We start from the raw sequence: 21,207 nt of genomic DNA, 5'->3' as shown, positions 1-21,207 counted from the left end.
AATTAAAACTATTAATCTACAAACTTGACATTTGATATATCTCATGGGTAAGGAAACATTTTAATAGTTTGCTCCAAACCCAAATTGGGATTTCATTCAATTCCTTTGCTTGTCCTTTTCCTATTTCACTCCCGCGAGAGGATTTGATTCCAAATTCACATTACTCTTTGGATGCGTTCGGTTACACGGAATTAAAGTTTTAAAATTAAAATTTGTGAAATTTAAAAAAAAAAAAAAACAACTCACAAAATTAAATCAAATTTTTTTTCAAATTCAATTCCATACAACCATACACAGCTTTAACTAAATTAGATTATGAGAAACAAATAAAAATCTTAGGATATTACTTTACATGTTAATATTAAAGGGAGTAGTTTTGGATAAATTAGAACTAATGAACTCTATTTCAAAATCCAAACCCATTAGCCTGTTATATAGTTACATGTCCAAAACAAATGGAGGTGTTAATTGGGTTGTCAGAAGTTCAAAATCAATTGATCTATTTTCTGGTGTGTTTGGTTCGTAAAGAAGTTAAATTTATTGATGCATAGTTGTTGAACATCAAAGTCGTTGTAGTATAGTGGTAAGTATTCCCGCCTGTCACGCGGGTGACCCGGGTTCGATCCCCGGCAACGGCGATTATAATTTTTTTTTTGGACTGTATTTGTGCGTGTATCCAATATATATGTAGTCATCCAATTTCTACAAGGTATAAAGAATAGAATTCCATGTTTGTTGAAATATTAGCTAAAATATTTAGAGGTTCAATACAAAATTAAAAACATGTTTTGTGTCTAGCCAAAAACACGCACGAGTACTGGGTAATCTAGTTAGTGAAAGTACAAGTCAATTCACAACTGACAAAGTCATTAGACATGTAGATTCACAACTTAAACAGAATGATCCATGCGTGATTGTTCAATTACTTGATAACTCCATGTGTTAGGAGCTGATGATACCTATACATATAAATCACATATATAGCATGGACAACCATAACAATAATAAAATTACAGCTTCGCTTCTTAAAGAGCCTTCTCACAATGCGCTCATGGCACCTGTTTTAAAAATCACATCACTTTGCTGCTTCATCACAGCAGCAAAACACATTTTCACATAGTAACTCTTTGCTAGCACTTGGAACATCACGTCAAACCACACTAATGAATGGGTAATTAATAGTACCAAAGACAATAACATCATGTCAAACCACACTAATGATTGGCTCCCCACAATGTGCTCGTGGGACGACGCTGCCACAGCTACCAACTAGAATGTGTATTTCTGCATATCATCAGTTGCAACCAGAGGTACAAAATCAGAATTCTGTCTAGGTAATCAATCACCCAGAGATTCAACTGCTCTGACTCTTTTAAGTTGCTGAATGCCTATACTACTATTAGATGATTAAAACAAGTTGGACTGAATTTTTTTTTACAAGGTAACAACATAAAACAAGAGATACGATTTACAATATACAAAAAGAAAACTAGTGGCAGAATAACTGCAGCTAAACTTAGTTGGCATTTTTAGCAATTGCAGAACTGTCTAGAGTTTTAGGCTGCTTAAATGATTTCTGCGTCTCCAAATCTTCGGTTGCTTTTCTGGAAACATCACCAGCTGATTTCTGAACCCCTACTTGGCTCATTGCAGAACTGTCCTCAATTTTAGGCTTGTTAAATGATTTCTGGGAATCCAAGACCGGCATGTTATCTTCAGTCGTCTTTTTGAAAACATCAGCGGCTGATTTCTCAGATTCACGGGGGCTCACCAACTTCTTCTCAACATCTTCAAACTTGGCAGTGGCCCATGGTGCAGTGCCTACGCTCTTTGCAGAACTTGGTCCGTCTATTGTCAATGTAGATACCTCATCTCTGGAGGCATACCACGTATTACCGCAAGCAATACACTCTAACTGAAACCACAGCACCAAAAAATAAAAAATAAAAATATATGAATAAGATGGTCAATGGAAACTCAGACAGATGCTATTACAGTTGTCACTAAATAAATTTAAAACTACTTAGAATTAAGATTTTTCACTAAAATGTGTGGACCACTGAAACAAACAACTGAACCTTTGCAAATAAGAAGTTCGCATTCAAATCTCTCTAAGCTTCTACCAGAAAATTTCTAACTGGAATTTCAAAAAATATTTTGTTTGTACTTTCTAGATCATGATAGTCGTCTAGATGCATCTGAGTGATATACAAGTTCCAATCTAAGCAACAACTAGACTCTTACATGTAAAACACAAAAGAAAATGATATTAATAAAATCATCTTGACAACAAGACTATTTGATCTAATAAAATCAAGCCATTAAACCAGGAACAACTTCACCAATTGAAACCACAACCTGCAAACCAGAAGCCTTTTCGAGGCGAGAAACTAATGATCCAAAAAAACCAAACAAAATTCTCTTAGCATGCAATCCAGTTGTTTAATGTGACCTATTCAAATGTTGCCACGAGTTTTAAAGCACAAAAACAAGGAAAACCAATAACAATAATCATGTTGGGCATTACAAAGAAGTCCTACTTTTTCTTCTACAAGACCATCAAATTTATCAATGAATAAACCTACTAATATTTGTATTCATTGATAGCAGTTGATGGCCTTATAAAAGACTACTCTTTTGTAATTTTTCCAAAAGAAAATGACTTGATGACTCTTGATATTTATTCTACCTCTCATCAATACCATCAAAGTACCAAAGGTCACACATTCTAAAATCATGTTGGGCATTTAAAAGAAGAAGAAAAAAAAAAAAAAAAAAAAAAAAAAAAAAAAAAAAAAAAAATCCACATTTTCAATGTGCAAATTCATGTATTTGGCAATTTTTTACAGGTTATATAATCAACTTAATTAAGCAAAGTCTTGTCCCAATTATTTGAGGTCAGCATATTAATCATGTTCAACTGTTCTGCTCTAAAGCCATAGCATTAGTTAAACAATACACCATCATATCTTTCTCCACTGTTACAAAACATGTAAACTATGATTTTTCCCCCCTACCCCTAACACTATGGGGCCAATGTCATTTTTTCTCAGTGGTGTAGTCATAGGTCTCTGATGCATGTGATCAAACCTCTTAATAGATTTTCAAAACATTTTATCTCCATTTAGGTGATACTTCAACCATTTCACAGATGTAATTACTTTTACGTGTTACATTATAACATTCAATTTTACAATGTTTTATAATTTATGACCCTTTGTCGACATATAACAAAGCCATACTACAATCGCTTTATTATCAATCAAATTTGAGTTGAGGAGAGCGAAAATTTTGAACTCTTCTAAACATGCATCAATAGACCCATGTGGTAAATGCATATATTTTTTTTCCTAGTTGATACTCACACACACTTGTCTCTTCTGAGACTTGAACCCCTGACCTCCCTTTGGGAAGTAAGAGACTGATACCGCTAGGCCACTGCCCGTTGGTATGTAGTAAATGTATATGTTTCATGAATGCATGAAGAAATACAAGCTAACCAATTAACTATTTCCGTGATAAATAGCAAAAACTTGCCAACAGAAAGAAAACTCATATACTTCATTAATATTTGTTAATTTGTTGTCATTGAGCTTCATCCACTCATTCTTCCACTATTCTCATGTCTTTGAACTCTCTATTTTCCTGGGACTTGGTAAGCAATACCAACAAGCCAAATACTGCTCATTCTACAGGTTCATTTAACAATCATGGAGCTATTGAGAGGCTGACCAATATGTAGACCAAACTACTTGATTAAGAGAGAGAACATCAATTCTCTTTTTCCTTTTTCTTTTTCCCTTCCTCTTTGGGTCCGGATGCAAATAGTGAATGGTACAATAAGAGAGCTACTACCCTCCCCCTCCCTTCAAAGATAACCATACCCCTACCAATTTCAGGAGAGTAAATTACACGCCTTATGCAAATACACCAACCACTCCAGATTCTTATTTTATGCACATTACAAGTTAGACCGAGAACCGGTGAACACATCCATTTGAGTGATTTGACATTTGATATTACCAATTTCTATTTTATACTAGACTATTTAGTTTATTTAAAATAAAAATAAAAATAGAAAAGAAAAAATGGTATGAAGAACTACCAAGTTGATGCTAGATATCTTTGTTTTGAATCCCTGGCAGATTCCCAGATTTTTCTATTCATTATTTTTTAGATTTTTTTTGGAAGATTTGTCTTATTAGAGGGAGTCAAGGTTTTCGGCTCCTCAATTCTGCAAATGTTCATTAGTTTTAGGATCCTGCATATAATTCTCTTCAATATCAAAATAGTAGAGACATCCATTTTGTGCAGTAACAAACCTTTTAAGAACAATGCTTATACATCATTGATGTCAATGTGAGAAGGTCAAAATGATATGCCACTTGCATGTTACATCTATCCATCTTATGAAGAGTTCATGCTAATGATATTAGATATTAGCAGATGATTGCATTCATTGCAACTTATTCAAACTAATCATGGCAGGTAATAAAAGAAAGAATACGAAACCTGATAACGATCTCCATGTCCAGCTTGGATAATGTCTAATAGACCCACTTTTTTCTCCTTGCATCTTTTGCAGCGAGCATCAGTCATCTGTTTCACAAACCATACAATAAGCTGACCACAAATCTAGTGCATAAAATAAAATAACAAAGCCCAAAGATAAAACTTATGTTATGTGGGACAATGCAGTCAAGACTCAAGACTAAGGCTTTGTTGAGTTGAGTATGTAGGGCAATGCTGCCAAGACCAAGGCTTTGTTGAGTTGAGTGTGTAGGGCAATGCTGCCAAGACCAAGGCTTTGTTGAGTTGAGTGTGTAGGGCAATGCTGCCAAGACTAAGGCTTTGTTGAGTTGAGTATGTAGCACTTCTTCCAATCATCATGTGGCACCCATGCCCAACGGACGGGATCCCACCATCATTAAACCATATCATAGTTTTTTAGTTTAAGTTTGGACACACGATGAAATTGCATCTCATTTCATTTTGAAATGAAGAAGAACGAATCAGTTTGCCATTCAGTTAGGAAATTTGTTATAATTATTACTTTTTTCTTTATGTTACTCTACAGCTCTTCCATCTGCTACTTTCCTTACAGAGCTGATAGAGAGGCATGTCTCAAGAGAAAAGGCAACTTGTCTTATATGACATGACCTGTCAATAGAAATTCTTCAACACTCCACCTTTGTCATATATTCCATACATCATCCTAGATATGCTATTCCAACATATCTTTGAAAAGGGCCAATCTCGTATCAACATGGAAACACTCCTGAAATATTTAACCATGTCCTATTTTAAGACAGTTTCTGCATCAAACACCCTAGTCGAATGTGATACAAATGTTTGTTTCACATATCACAAAATAAGACCAAACAGGGGGTAAAATTGACCTGCATCCGCTCTGACTCTTCAGGCTCCTTGCTTGCTATCTCTTCTGCTGTTAAACCCTCCTGGAAGTATAAATAAATAAATAGAAGTTGATTTTTTTTTTTCTGCTGGTGCCAAGTCCAAATCCAAGAAAGTATAAACAAATAAAAGATGCAAAATGATAGAGAATCATTAATGATGGATTAGTAGCAGGCCAATTAGACCCACAAATCACAATAACTTGATCAGTAACAAACACTTCCGATACAGTCATGGTCTATGTTGCTGCAAACACCAAATGTCATGAGGTCAAAGCAATGTCGAACTGTTGGAAGTGCAAACTCTTCAAGACTAAGAAATATCAGATGCTCACACTTGACTTCTACCAGCGTTATAGAAGATGAAGGAGAAGGCCAAAAAAGAGTGTTTCTCTTTTTTTCCCTTCATATCTCTCTGTGCATGTGAATATGTGTGTTTTCCGTAGTTTATATTTCATTTTTTGGTGCAGGTGGTTGTGACGAGGGACAGGTGCTTGGAGTGCTGAATCCAATACAAATCTTTTTGTGTTCACAAATTTAAGGAACATGCATAAATGGTCAAGATACTAACATTTAGCAGAGCTAAGGTACATATAATTCGCTAAATTCATTTACCGTGCAGAGACGCTTTGGCTAAGGGAATAAAAAAATTGGCTGCCAACAAACAGGCAAAAGACGAGTTTGAACAGGATTTAATATATTTCATGTATTTTCATATGCTATTAAATCTTGATGTCTTTTTTCCATTTGGGCCTTCATGGAATTTTTACATGTTTGACATGTACAAACTAAATTTTCAGTCTATATTAAAATTCACTACAGGTCCTTACTCCTTCCTATTCAGACGGAATTACTGTTACGTACAACATTTCAAAGTTACAAAATTGCCAGAAATTACCAGTTCACCCAGAAATCAGTGATATAAAATCTGTCTTCCATTTTCCTCTACAAACCGTCCACATCATAAAACCAAAACTGTGGTAATAGGCAGCAAATCCTCTTTATCAATTCTATAAATGTAATTTGAAAAGAATCACAAGAGCACAAAAGGAGTAGGAAGAAGAAGGGGGAAAAAAAGTTGCACCCATAAAGATCATCAACAGTCCTGATACCTACCAAAACAATAAAGAAATCCCCACATTAAGTCCCCTGAAGGGACAAACCCAAAGAAAAGAGTCAAAAAGAATTTTAAAGCCAAAGGGCTACCTAAGATCCCATTGAAAATTTTCATTCTTTATAATATAGAACCACATCTTTCCAATTCATTCTAACTCAAAATAACATATATTATGAGTATAAAATATGTCATAAGTCACCAACTTCAGAAGGAATTACAGAAGCATAGAACTTTCACAAGCCATGTCTTACACTAAAAAAGAAAAAAAGTCAATTCCAGGAATAGAAACATATGATAGAAACCATACCTTTAATTCATTAGGTGACATGTTCAGTATTTTTGAAGGTTCCAACTCTCCATTCAATAAACGTCCAGCTAACATTTTATTGTTCTGCAAAGATGTAGACCGCAGAAGAAAAAAAATAGAAAAGGAAAATCAGAACAAAAAAAATAATAATAAAGAAAGAAAAATAGAGGATGTCAACGCCTTAGAAAGAAAAATAGAGTATGTCAACGCCTTCACACTAGGAAAATGAGATTTGTGACAGTTAATAGTTATACTACAGCTACTTTTTTTCCCCTGAAATCAATCTAAACACCTAAAGTTATCTTCCTTGACAGCTCTTTCAATTAAAGACCAAAAGCTTTCTAGCTTTTAGTAACATGAAAAAAGCTTGTCAAGTTCATTTGTGCTATAAGAGTATCGCCTTGCTGCAAAGGTCTCTTGATATTAGAAGTCTGCTCCTCTGTATATCCCAATAGCATCATATGAGTTATAAGAAAACTGAAGATTCCTATGAATGAGAAACTAGGAGGTTAAAGAGGTAGTTTGAACGAGTCTGTTTGTTTATTTTATACATAGTCAACCTCACTGATACTAAAGCAGTAAAATTCAAAAACAATTATTTCAGTAATGATGAGTTATAAGAAAACTGAAGATTCCTATGAATGAGAAACTAGGATGTTAAACAGGTAGTTTGAACCAGTCTGTTTGTTTATTTTATACATAGTCAACCTCACTTATACTAAAGCAGTAAAATTCAAAAACAATTATTTCAGTAATGCAGGGTCATCCATATTCACAATGGACATGCAAAAACTATCTAACCTTAAGGTTGAACATCAGCTGCCGCATCTTTTGGTTATACTTCAGAAAATCAGAGGAAAGGGCTTCATGTGAGGCCTTCTCAAGAGCAGCTACAGCAGGAACAGCGGCATCTGGCCAGATAAAAGATGTGCTACCCTGTAAAATGCAATATAAGAGACATCTCATTAAATACCTTTGGTCTTTTACTTCCAAATTTCAATATCTCTTCTCATTATTTAACAGGTTTGACATTGATTTTTCCACAATCCACGATGAGCATGACCCAATCAGATAAAAGATCTCATACTTACTTTTAGCTTCTTTTCTTGAGATCCATTTGCAGTTTTTGTGCAATTACTGTAACTGGCATGATCAATGCTGTGAGATCCACGTTTTTCTTTATCATCACTCTGCCCATTTTCCACGGGAGTGCATATAAACTGAATTCCTTGAAGAAGCTTTTCTAACCATTTGTCACGTTGAGTTTCACCAGTTAGAACCTTGAAGTTTGCTAAAATGGTGTAGTACTCCGAGGTATTGCTTGTAACACTTCCTGGCGTTTCTGCTCTCATGGATTGACCAGACCTAGTTGTTGCTTCATCCTCCCTTGAAACATCAAGAGGTGACATGTTCTTTTTCCTGAGCAGTCTTTTATTCTTCAACTGATCTTCCTGATCAGCAGCGGAATCTTCAGGCTCAACATCAGGAAGATCCCCTAATCGAGATGAAGTTTTATGAATAAGAACATCGAGTTCATTCTGTTTGCTGTCTTCATAGTCTTTATCAGTTAGCTTAAACAGTCTCCTTTGTTCTGTGTCATACACCTTTTGCACAATAAAACCAGGATGCTGTTTACGCCTCGGAATCTGCTTGTTTAAAGGTATAAAGTGCACCACACACCTGTGCATCACAGATTCTGCTGGAACCTCATCACGGTGGAAACTGTAGAACAGCTCTCTCGTATCACGCGATTGCCAATTTCCACCTCCTCTTTTCTCTGCCTCCTCGGGACGATAAAACCACTGTCCAGTTACCATCAAGCCCCCATTTTTGGTCCGAGAAATATCCTGTGAACAGAAAACAAAGAAGCAATGAGAAAGAATACTCGCACCAAAGAAAAGTAAATGTCAGTATTTGAAACCCATCACTTGAAAGTGAAGTGTAACAAATCCATAACATAGCCAGTCTTGTTAAAAAGTCTCAAATTTATGCAAATCCAACCACAGAAGAACCTCCAGATGTTCTAACTATAGATATGAAACACCTCAAACATAAAAAGGTCAGAGTACTTGTATGCAAAACAGCAAAAAGTTCATCCTTTAAATATTTGAATTTTTTAAAACAGACATTAAAGTATAAACAGACCGCCCCAAAACTCATCCCAAGAGAAATATACATGCGCTGGAGTGAAAAAAGAGATTAAGGGTAGTACTCAAAAGAAATGCCCCGCAGCCATAAACACGGGACCTGTTTGGTTCAGTTTGCTGAAAACATTTCTCAAGAACACAAGAGAACTATGGATGATTGTTCTCTAAAAACAGGTCTTTTATTGAGTTTTCAGAAAACTGTCAACCAAACAAATTTTTGTACTGTTTTCTGATTTTTGGTTCTCTGAAAACAGAAAAGTAACCAAACAGGCCCTCAATTTCCCTGAGCTTGCACCACTTAGAAAAAAGGGAAAATATATATATTTTTACACGCGCTTTCTAAACCTAAACCAAGAAGCATATGTAACAAAACAGGCCTTCAATTTCCCTGAGCTAGCACAACTTTACATTTAACTCATAATAATTTCACTAACACCCCCTCAGGTTTGGTCAAATATCACATTGAAACATCTTTCGAAAATTACTATCACTTAGGTCCAATTACTTTTTCGTCATTGACACCATTAAGAATGAGTGAAAAGACAACTTTGCCCATTTGTTTCTTTTTCTAAAATTCATACATTGTCTCTTCTGCACACTTGCACCACCGCCATCCCACCTCCACAAGTACCACAACCACCACTACCACCACTTTGTATCTGACAAATGAATCTCAGCCACCACCATCATCCCCACCCCACAACCACTGTTTTAAGTGTATATTTTACAATATATGTACATAATATATATATATATATATATATATATATATATATATATATATATATATATACACATACATACATACATATCATTGTGAAGTCGGACGCAATCGGTGAGGACAGAGAGGATGATGGGAAACGGTGGAGCTGCGCCGTCTGAGGGGTGGTGGTGCTTCTCTGAGGTGTGGATCTGCTGGGCATTATTGGTGGTGGTAATTAATCGGGACATTGGTACTTCAATTGACACAACTATATCTTGGATTACAAAATTGCCGGTTGGGAGGTACAGGTGGTGGTTCACTGGAATGGAGGGGTTCGCCGGTGAGTGGTGGCGCTGGTGATGGGTTTTAACTTTGTGAACAATTTATTCACAATTTCACACTCTCTCTATTGGTTCTTTAGGAGATCCGTCATCTGAGGTTTTTAGATGAAGCTGTTAGAAGAAGTCATACCTATTTTGGCTTTTTGCTTTTGTTAGAACATTTATATGTAAATATAAATTTATGTAGGGGTCAGATTGTAATTATATATAGGGTTTGTGGCCATTATGCAAATAGGCCTTTCTTGTATTTTATATATACCCTTTTATGTTTAGGGTTAAAGAAATAATAAGAATCAGAGGGCTGTGCCTCTCTTATCTCTGCTCTCTCATATCAATCTGCTCTCTCTCTCTCTCTTGAATTGTATCTATTTCACATGGTATCAGAGCGACGATCATTGTCGTTGCCTCTATGAGTTGGGTAATCCTTGGCTAGGGTGTGTACTAGCTTCGAGAGAGATCCGATTCGTGAGGCTGTCCTTGCTGTCAGGTGATTCACTGTTGATCACTGATCTCTTGCTTCGAACTAGTCCCTTGGTCGCTGATTGTTGCTCTTTTCTTCATCAACGACTGTCTGCGTTGTTGTCGCCTGTGTCGATTGATTGTGTAGTCGCCATTTGCGACTGTTTTTGTGGTCGGCTTCTTCGTTTGGGGCTTACAACGTTCATGAGTTGGTCCTTTGGTATCACCAAGAGGTCGCTGTAGTCTTCTTGTTGTTAAGTCGTAGTTTGGGACTTAAGGTGAAGAAGAAGAGGGGTGATTGGCTTCGGGTTTTGGGGTGTTTGGCCACAGAAGTTGGGTTAGTCCAGACCGGCTTTCCCCCAACCCAGTTTTGCAGAGACCCGATTACAGATCCGACCCGATTTGATATCCGATTTGAGGTTCGACCCAAATCCTTTTCTGATCCGGGTCTGGCTTGACCCTGTTTTTTCCCGATCCGGGTCTGTTCTGTTCTGCTTTCTTTCTTCCTGCATTGTTCGGTTCTTCCTCTGCTCCCGATTCGGTTCTATTCTGGCCTTCTCTGATTTAGCAGTTTTTTTTTTTTTTTGGTTTCTCTTTGGTTCTTCTCGGGACAGATTTGGCATCAGTGTGACTTTAACTTGGGACATATAAGTTCTTTTCAGTTTACATATACATTTAGGCTCTGTTTGGGGGAGCTTCTTGATCTTCAAAATCCTTCCACTTAATGGGCTTTGCAAAATGCATTTTAATGGAAGGAATTTAAAGAAAAAAAGTTGTTTGGTGGATGTATTTTTAAAAAAATTCTTTTGACTAAACACAATTTAACTTGACAATTTTATCCTTAATTATCATGAATAGTACAAATGTGATAGCATAGTTGAATTAATTGGGATTTAGCAAGGAAAAAAAAAATGAAAAAAAGATAATTAGAGTAATGGAGTGAAAATCAGAGATGATGGAGCAATAATTAATTGGCACATCAATGTTGTTCATACTTTTATTGTAGATACATTGATGACAAAGTGAAGATCACCATTACTGATAAAGTGAAGATCAACGTACACATATCAATAGAAGTTGAGGGGAAAAAAATAAAACGGCGAGAGAAATTGTAGCAGTTTAGCATAATTATTCAAACTGACTTTCATTCTTATTTCTAGTTATATTAAAACCCTAACTTGATACGTAAAACAAAAGAGAGATCTTAAAAAAATCTATTTTATATATATATATATATATATATTGAGAGTTAGAAACGTTGTTCAGAATTCTATGGGGAGTTAAACTTTTTTGGATTTTTCGATGAGAGTTCAGATATCTTTATAACTCTTTTGCTCCTTGATTAATCAATAGGAAATTTTTTCTGCTCTTTCCTTTTAAAATAAGGATAAAATTGTATAAAAATTGTTACTTAAAATTAGCATGACTTTCTTAGAAATAAGTTCCAAAAGCAAGTTTTTCGAGCTTTGCTTGAACGAACTTTTTAGTACTTTGATGTTTGTTGGAATTCTTTTTATCTTAATTAAGCAAACACTCATATTTTTTTGAAAATGGCTTCATAGGCTTGGAAGCCCGTTTGAAGCTATCAGAAAGCTCAGCCAAACAGGCTCTTACTTTGTTTCAGCAGTTGCTTATGTTTTTGTGGCATTAAATCCATGTCGGAAACTTTAACTGTTGCTTCTCAGTCTACTGGAATTAAGTCTCCTGCAACACATGTTGATCATGTCGGGCTGCAAATTACAACTATGAAATTAAGTAATTCCAATTACTTACTATGGGCTCAAGCAGTGAAAATCTCTTTAGGCGCGCCCGACAAAAGCTAAAGTTTATTACAGATGACCCTCCATCTAAAACATCAACAGCGTATGAGGACTAGGAAACTGATAACTATATGGTTATGTCCTGGTTGTGGAACAGTATGGAACCTTCCATTGCATCCACTTTTATGTTTGTAAACACTGCAAAGGGAATATGGGATGCAGTTAAAGAAACCTACTCTATGAACACCAATGTTTCTCGCATATATTCACTTTATGAGAAGATGTTTCGTTCTCGTCAATCTGGTCAAGGCATCAGTGAGTATTATAGTGCTTTCAAAAGCTTGTTAGATGAGTTGAATCAGTACCATCCCTTGACTACTGATCTTACCGTTCTCAAGCGACAACGTGAGGAATTTTATGTTTCCATTTTTCTTGCTGGTTTAGACCCTAGCCTTCAAAATATTCGGGATCAAATCCTTGCTGGTGATGGAGGACTCCCATCTTTGGGTAACATATAGGCACGATTACTTCGGGTTTCAAAACAATCACATGGGATGTCCACTGTGAAAGAAAATTCAGCTATGATGATTCATTCTATCTCTCCACAGTTCTCTAGAGTCGGTGATACTCCTAGTAGCAACAGAGGGTATGGAGGAAATTCGAGTGGTTCTCGTAGCGGTGATGGCCGTGATAGAGGTTGTAGTCGCCGTGGTCGTGGACGTACTGATACTCGCTACCGCAGTCACTGTCGGGGTACTAACCATTCTATTGAGCACTGTTGGGCTCTTCATGGAAACCAGCATAGACAAATCAAGTACTGTCTTCCTCTGACATTGCTGGGTCTCATCGCTCTCTTGACTACAACCACCTACCTTCTCAGACTTCTGTATTGCCATCACCTGCATCTACTAGTGACAGCGTGACACTATCACGAGCTAAGTTCAGTGCCTTGGTCAACCGGACGCATCCCAACTCTACTGATGTGGTTAATTTTGTGCAATCAAGTAATATTGCGTGCTTGTCCGATTTACATACTTTGGCCTCCCCTTGGGTTATTGACTCTGGGGCGTCTACCCATCTCACAGGTGATGAATCTCTATTTTCTAATTTTCAGAAGTCTAGCTCCTCATCTTTTGTTACTTTGGCTGATGGTAGAACATGTTCCATTATTGGCCAAGGAACAATTAAACTAACCCCATCCATTTCATTATCTTCTGTGCAATTGGTTCCACAATTTCCCTTTAATTTATTATCTATAAGTAAATTGACTCAAGCACTCAATTGTTTTGTCACATTTTATCCTTTGTTTTATGTCTTTCAGGACCTCAACACGAAGAAGACGATTGGTGGGGGCATTAACAGAAATGGCCTATATTATTTGGATTGCCAACCTTCCACTAGTGGTGTTGCTCTACATTCCCAGATGTCTGTATACCAGTGGCATTATCGATCAGGTCATCCCTTGTTACAGTACTTGAAGTCTGCATTACCTTTTCTTGAGTCGGTGTCTACTTTAAATTGTGAGTCTTGTCAGCTGAATAAGCACCATAGAGTGCCTTTCCCTCCTCGTATTGATAATCGTCGGTCTTCTTTATTTGAATTGGTGCATACGGACATTTGGGGTCCTGCTCGTCACACTAGTTAATCAAGTTTTTCTTATTTTGTTACCTTTGTTGATGATTATTCAAGGATGACTTGGTTGTTTTTAATGAAAGACCGTTCTGAACTTTTTTCCATATTTCAATTATTTTAAATAAATAAAAAATTAGGTACAATTTGGTTGTGTTATACAAACTTTACAATCTGATAATGCTATGGAATATGTCAAATGTGCTATTTCTACTTTTTGTGACACTCGTGGTATCTTGCACCAAACTTCTTGTTCTTATACTCCCCAACAAAATGGCGTAGCTGAATGGAAAAATAGGCATTTAATTGAAATAGCTTGGACATTGATGATCCATATGCATCTTCCAAAGGCATTTTGGGGCAATGTTGTTTTAGCTGCTTGTTATTTAATTAATCGTATGCCATCTTCCGTTCTTAATTAGAAATGCCCTTATTTTTCCTACTCGGCCATTATTTGCATTGACTCCTCGTGTTTTTGGGTGTGTGTGCTTTGCTCACATATTACGCCCTTGCACTGATAAATTGTCTCCTCGTGCCATTAAGTGTGTCTTTATTGGGTACTCTCGGACTAAAAAGGGTTATAAATGTTGGGATCGTAGCACTCGTAGTGCTTTTGTGTGCATGGACATTACCTTTTTTGAGGACACTCCTTATTTCTCTTCAAGTGGTTCGTCTTTAGATACCAAGTTGTTGCTTCCGTTGCCCGTTGTGTCACATTCATCAGACTGTGACCCACCACAGCCACTTCAAGTGCCACAACCACCTCATGTGCCACAACCACTTCAAGTGTATAGTCGATGATCACAAGTAACACCCCCCCCCCCCCTTCCCCCCCAAATTGTCTACACTATTGAGGCTCCTCCTGCTACTGATGATCTTCCTATTGCGCTGCGCAAAGGTATTCATTCTTGTGTCACTGCACATCCCATCTCTAACTTTGTTTCCTATAACAATGTATCGCCCTCCTTTTCTTGTTTTTTATCCACATTATCTGCAACTTTTATTCCAAAGACTGTGCAAGATGCTCTCTGTCTAATACAGATTGGCGCAAAGCCATGATAGATTAAATGGATGCTCTTCATCATAATGGGACATGGGACCTTGTTCCCTTACCTCCCGGTTCCAAACCGTTGGTTATAAGTGGGTATACACGGTCAAATATCTCCATGATGGGTCTGTTGAGCAGTTGAAGGCTCGCCTTGTTGCAAAGGGATACACCCAAACCTATGGTATTGATTTTGATGAGAATTTTTCCCCGGTTGCGAAGATTTCTTCTATTCGAATCCTTATTTCCATTGCCGCCAATTGTAATTGGCCGTTGTTTCAATTAGATGTGAAAAATGCCTTCTTGCATGGTAACTTACATGAAGAGGTTTATATGGAGCAACCGCCTGGATTTGTTGCTTATGGGGAGTCTCGTTATGCTGAATTTCGCCTTAAGAAGGCCCTGTACGGATTGAAACAATCTCCAAGGGGTTGGTTTGGAAAATTCTCCAAGGCGACAATTTCTTTTGGCCTTAACAGATGCCAAACAAATCATTCGGTATTTCACCAACATACTAAAACTGGCTTTATATTTCTTATGGTATATGTAGATGATAATGTTATAACATGTGATGATTCTGACGGCATCGCAAAGTTGAAATCATTCTTGCAGAATCGGTTCCACACTAAGGATTTAGGCAAACTCAAATATTTCTTGAGTATTGAGGTTGCTAGTACCAAGGAAGGTATAAGCCTATCTCAAAGAAAATATGTGTTGGACTTATTAGAAGTAACAGGTATGTTAGGTAGTCGCCCTGCTGATGCTCCTATGGATCCAAATATAAAACTATTACCTGATGAGGGTGATTTATTTGATGACCATGGTAGATATCGACGTCTGGTTGGGAAATTAATTTATCTCACTATCACCCGACCTGAAATTTCATATGCAGTTAGTGTTGTAAGTCGATTCATTAGTGCTCCCAGAATACCACATTGGAATGTTGTTCTTCAAATTATAAGATATCTCAAGCAAGCTCCAGGTTTCGGATTACTATATAAATCTAATGGTCATCTCAATGTGGCAGGTTTTACAGATGCTGACTGGGCTGGATCTCCCTTAGATAGGAGGTCTACTACTGGCTATTGCACATTTGTAGGAAGGAATCTGGTTACATGGAAAAGTAAGAAACAAAGGATTGTAGCTCGATCTAGTGTTGAAGCCGAGTACAGGGCAATGGCTCATACCACTAGTGAGTTGACATGGATACAACATTTCCCAGAGGAACTTGGGCTGACGGTTAAAGCTCCTATTCCATTATTTTGTGATAACCAAGCGGCTGTCCACATTACATCTAATCCTGTGTTCCATGAGAGGACTAAGCATATTGAAGTTGATTATCACTTCATTCGAGAGAAAATATTGAGTAGGAACATTTCTACTCCATTTGTGAAGTCTGAAGATCAATTAGCTGATATGTTTACTAAGGCTCTTGGTCATAATCGGTTAAAGACAATTTGTTCAAAGCTGGGATTATATGATATATATATTCTCCAGCTTGAGGGGGAGTGTTAGAACATTTATATGTAAATATATATTTATGTAGTGGTCAGATTGTAATTATATATAGGGTTTGTGGTCATTATGCAAATAAGCCTTTCTTGTATTTTATATATACCCTTTTATGTTTAGGGTTAAAGAAATAATAAGAATCAGAGGGTTGCGCCTCTCTTATCTATGCTCTCTCATATCAATCTGCTCTCTCTCTCTCTCTCTCTCTTGAATTGTATCTATTTCACAGCTTTCACACACAATTTCCGATTTGGAGAAATGGCGAAACGGGTTTTGTAGATAAGGGTTCATTGCATATGATCTCAAGATTGGGGTTTCAATGCGTTATTTGGTGAATTTCATGCGCCAACCTATTGGTTTGTAGTTTGTACCTTGAGTGATTGTACATTTCAGGTGAGTGTTTCCTGCTAAGTATAAACTTTTTTGGACAATTTTTACTTGGTTTTTGAATAAAAAGGTATATGATGAATAATCTGTGATGGGTTCATAAGAAATTGTATACATTCAGTTTTATCAATAGCAAATTTTGGTACTTGGGATTTATAATATTGCTAAACCTCGGTCGGCGGAGCTTCTCAATACCGGTGAGTGGTGGCGCTGGTGACTTCATCTATATATATATCCTCTCTAAATATATACACACACATATACACACACATATATGGGTCTCTTCTTTTTAAAGACTTCAACTTTGCTATTATTCTGGGTGGTGGTTGTTGAGTATAAGTTACATAGAGAGTGAGTAGAGAGAGTGTGGTAGTTGGTTGTGGCCGTGGCCGTGGCGAGGGACGGAGAAGATGCGACACAATATATATATATATATATTGTGTGTAGATATATATAATATAATATTATTATACTATACTCATATCATATATATATAATATAATTGTAAATTTGTAAAGTATTTAAGGTATTTAGTCTTTTTATTTAATTCTTTAGGTCAGAGAGCTCTTTTGACAAAGTCAAAGGTTATTCAAGTCATTTTAAGAGCTCTGACACATGTGAGGTGACGATTGGGGTGTGAGTAAAAGACGGAGCAAACGTTTGCATTGAGTGATAGTAATTTTCAAAATTTGTTTCAATGTGATATTTGGCCAAACTTGAGGGGGTGTCAGTGAAATTAACCCTAAATAAAAACACTAATGTGAAATATCCTCTGATAATCAAATTGTCATATATGAATGAAACACGAACACATTCAAGAAGAGTTGGATGGCAATTCTATTTTGAAATGACATGCAAACAATATACGAGGTGGGATTCGAAAGTCAGAAGTTTTTATAGCGAATGACAAAAAGGAGTAATGACATCCAAGTGATCTTTACAATATATATATATATATATTTGAGAATAATTTAATCTAGCAATCACCTTAATGATGGCCACATAAGGTTTTTGGTTTGTTTCCTCGGGAACTAAAAGCACAGGATCCTCCTGCACTACCACCACAAAAGATACATCAATATTGTAAGCAAGTAAATAAGCAAAAACTATCAGGCAAATCATTGCTTACTTTCTAAAGCATTGAGTACTTGACAAAAATCAAAATTTTTGAATTGGACATATAAATTTCCAAATATAGACATGATATATCTAAGATCAAGCATCCAAAACATTTTTAAAGAAAAAAATAATACATACACACGCGCGCAATAAGTCCAAATGAAATTCAGTAACCACCCCTCTTCGCAATGCAATATTTGCTATTCCAAAAAACAAACAACCACTTGAGCCACATGAAGATGCCGAGTTTGCTTCATTAAATGACCTTTTTAAGAATTCGGTATAGCCACATGAATATAAATCATTTTTTCAAACTTTGAACTCATATATAAGTTCTATAATGCATGTTACGCATCTTAAACACATTTTAAGACATGAATGCCTGAAATTAAACCATGATTGCTATTAATTCATGAGGCAAAATTACTTTCTTCATCTACTTGATCTTCATAATCTTTAAGGTCCATGAATCAAAGATGGACTCCAAGGCAAACTAACTAACTGAACTTTAAAAATAAACTAAGTTGCAGTTTGCAACTAAACTATAGACCCCGGCCTTTGTGACAAAATTTGCCAACACTAAGTCCCAATATCCTAACAAGTAAACTGATGAACCCTAATTTATTTGGAAATGCAATTCATTTATGTATCTATATATAGAGCTTTGAGATAGCTAGCTCGATATGTATATACACACACACACGGAAAGGTGAATTACATGTATGTATAGAGACATAAGCTTTGGAATGATAACAGAGTTAAAAAGGTGGAGGTCGAGAAAGACATGACATCATAAAAATCCCTATTGAAGAAGCAGATGATGAGAGGGTGTGTTGGCCAACAAGTCTCTCCCATTGATCAAAACCCATGCACAACATAAAATGAGAAACAAGCAGAACGTGCTTAAAAAATTGAAGGTTCGTTTAATCCATTCTAAAATGAACTCACAACCCAACGACACAGAACTGAAACCCTATATTCCTCCAAACACATCAACAAACACCTTGAACCGAAATTCATTTCTCAGACAATAATTGCATATATCATCACCAGAACACTAAAATAGACTGAAAAATATAATCCTTGCCCGATTCAAACAGACAGAGTCCAAATTCTAAAGCCCTAGGAAGACATCAACAAACTGCCTAACATCACAGCAAAATTTAACCAAAAACAATCCACAATCAGAACAAACACACAAGGACACTATTCAATTCTAAATTTCACCACCACTGTGAATCAAAATAATCAATTAACAAACCAATGCAAGAAAAATTCAAAAGATAGAACTCACCAGATCGTAGGAAATTCCGTCGTACTCGAATCCCGAGTAGTGGCTGCGCCTCCCTCGTCCCTTACCAGAAACCCTAATGACGACGCCAATGGGCTTGGCGTCCTCCTGTACCACCTCTTCCTTGTTGTCTTCCTCTCCGCCGCTAATCGAATGCTCTTCTCCTCTCGATTTCTTTTTACCTCTCCCTTCCGCTTCCTTTTGTTCTTCCACTTCGCTGAGCTTCATCTTCTTCCTCTTCCTCCGATTCGGTTGTTCATCGTCGGTGTTGGAGGAATGTGGCGGCGGTGCTGGTGGTAGTGGTGGTGGTGCGTCGTCCTCATCGTCGCTGGCTGCGAGCTGTGCGAAACGTCTGTAGCCCATTGTGGTGCGCTCGGTTTGTTTGTCTCTCCTGCCTGAGCTCTTCTGTTGAATTAATTGGCAAAATGGGTTGTACAAGGGGTTTTTTAAGTGGAGTAAAGCTTTATAGGCGAATATGGGTGTTGAGAGTGGTCCTGCAGTTTCGTTAAATTGCGGATTTGCCATTTCGGCCCATTTCAACAGTTGCAGCGAGCCCTTGGTTCAAATGATCGAAAAAGACCCTGAAGATGCCGGTAATGGAAAAATAAAGATAAAAATAGAAAATAAAAATAAAGTATAAAAGAAAAAAATAAAGTGTAAACTAAAAAAACAAATGTGATCCAAACTCCGGAAATTAGTACACACTGATATTGGAATTTGTTTCTTTTTTCTTTTTTTTTTGCTCAACAGTTTTGGTTTTGGTGCAAAAAAATAAATAAAGAAAGAAAAAAAATTAGTAGAAAATAGTAAGCTGAAATCTCAAAAAATTCAAATCCTTATTGTACAAATTCTCAAAGTTTCAAAAAAAAAAAAAAAATTAAAGATATATATAGAGAAAAGGTTTTAAAATATATATATATATATAAAGTAATATGTACATAACACTCATATATTATGAGGTAGCATATATATTCTTTGAGTATTTTCGAAAGAGTAAAAGGATAAAACGGATATTATAATACTAATTTATGTTAGATTTTTTATGGAAGAGAATGTTTACACATTGTGAAAAGATTAAATTTATTTTTTACAAATTTATTCAAATAAGGAATAAAAATAATACATGAAATATACTTTAAAATTATTTTTTGCACTTATTTTACGGTGCAATCCATCTTTGGCTTCACTGCACAAGAGGAAAGATGGAAAAGGAATCTGGGACCACTGGCACTAGATGGTACAATTTGTTGGAGATTACAATTGTGTAATAATTTTACAAATAAATTTGACTGACACTAGATGTTGGATGATGGTACAATTTATTTGGAGAATAAAATTTTGAAAGGATAGGGATTCACAATCGTGTAATACACCTTTTGAATATTTATTTTGATTGGACAATGAACGATTGTCCAGATTCCGCTGGGCTTCATTTGGATTGACAGATATAGAAAGAAGAAAAAAGAAATAAATAAATAAAAATAGTGATTTTTGTGTTTGGATTATTAACAAATAGATAAGGATATATTTGGAGGGAAAGTTGCTTGTTATCCTTCCAAGAGTAAAAAGATTTGGAGATAAAAAAACAAGAATTTAAGAGACACTTTCCTAATGGTGAAAATAATTTTAACATTTATTTTTTTATTTTTATTTTTTTAATGCAAACAAAGCCTTAGTATAGGAAGGCTTAGAGGGGTGGACTAAATACAAATTTACCTTTTTGATATTATTTGTACAAAATAATTACTTTCAAATTTTAAAATCGTTTATTTAACTTAACAAAGTTAATTGCCTTTCAAAAAGAAATTAAATTTTTTTCTTAACAAAGTGCATCAAGCAAGGATTGGAGGGAGAGAGAATATGAGTAAAGTGTCTCATGATTTTGGTTACAGTTTAAAAAAAATGGGGATTGTGAAAAGAAATTTTATGAATTGAGCAACCTAGAAGAAAGGAAGTTTAGGAGTGTATTTGGATTA

The 21,207-nt window shown here is 36.1% G+C and overlaps 1 protein-coding gene and 1 non-coding gene across 2 annotated transcripts; one reads left to right on the top strand and one right to left on the bottom strand.

The window, feature by feature from the left end:
- Window positions 1-566: 566 nt before the first annotated feature.
- Window positions 567-638, top strand: TRNAD-GUC (transfer RNA aspartic acid (anticodon GUC)). Its single transcript has one exon. It is a non-coding gene; the product is annotated as a tRNA-Asp (tRNA).
- Window positions 639-1,145: 507 nt separating this feature from the next.
- Window positions 1,146-19,771, bottom strand: LOC132307918 (protein REPRESSOR OF VERNALIZATION 1). The gene is made up of 8 exons (XM_059805807.1): window positions 19,235-19,771; window positions 17,809-17,871; window positions 7,930-8,685; window positions 7,640-7,774; window positions 6,839-6,922; window positions 5,400-5,459; window positions 4,513-4,599; window positions 1,146-1,915 (listed from the first exon to the last, which is right to left on the bottom strand). Exons 1-8 carry the CDS (start codon window positions 19,754-19,756, stop codon window positions 1,517-1,519), a joined length of 2,106 nt encoding a protein of 701 aa, XP_059661790.1. The 5' UTR covers window positions 19,757-19,771; the 3' UTR covers window positions 1,146-1,516.
- Between the last annotated feature and the right edge of the window lie 1,436 nt (window positions 19,772-21,207).

Source organism: Cornus florida, unplaced genomic scaffold, assembly GCF_030987335.1.
Source record: "Cornus florida cultivar Cherokee Brave unplaced genomic scaffold, ASM3098733v1 CherokeeBrave_3.0.0_Hap2_Chr05, whole genome shotgun sequence".
NCBI lineage: Eukaryota > Viridiplantae > Streptophyta > Magnoliopsida > Cornales > Cornaceae > Cornus > Cornus florida.
Note: the sequence above shows the minus strand (reverse complement) of the source record. Positions and strands in the feature narration are given on the sequence as shown.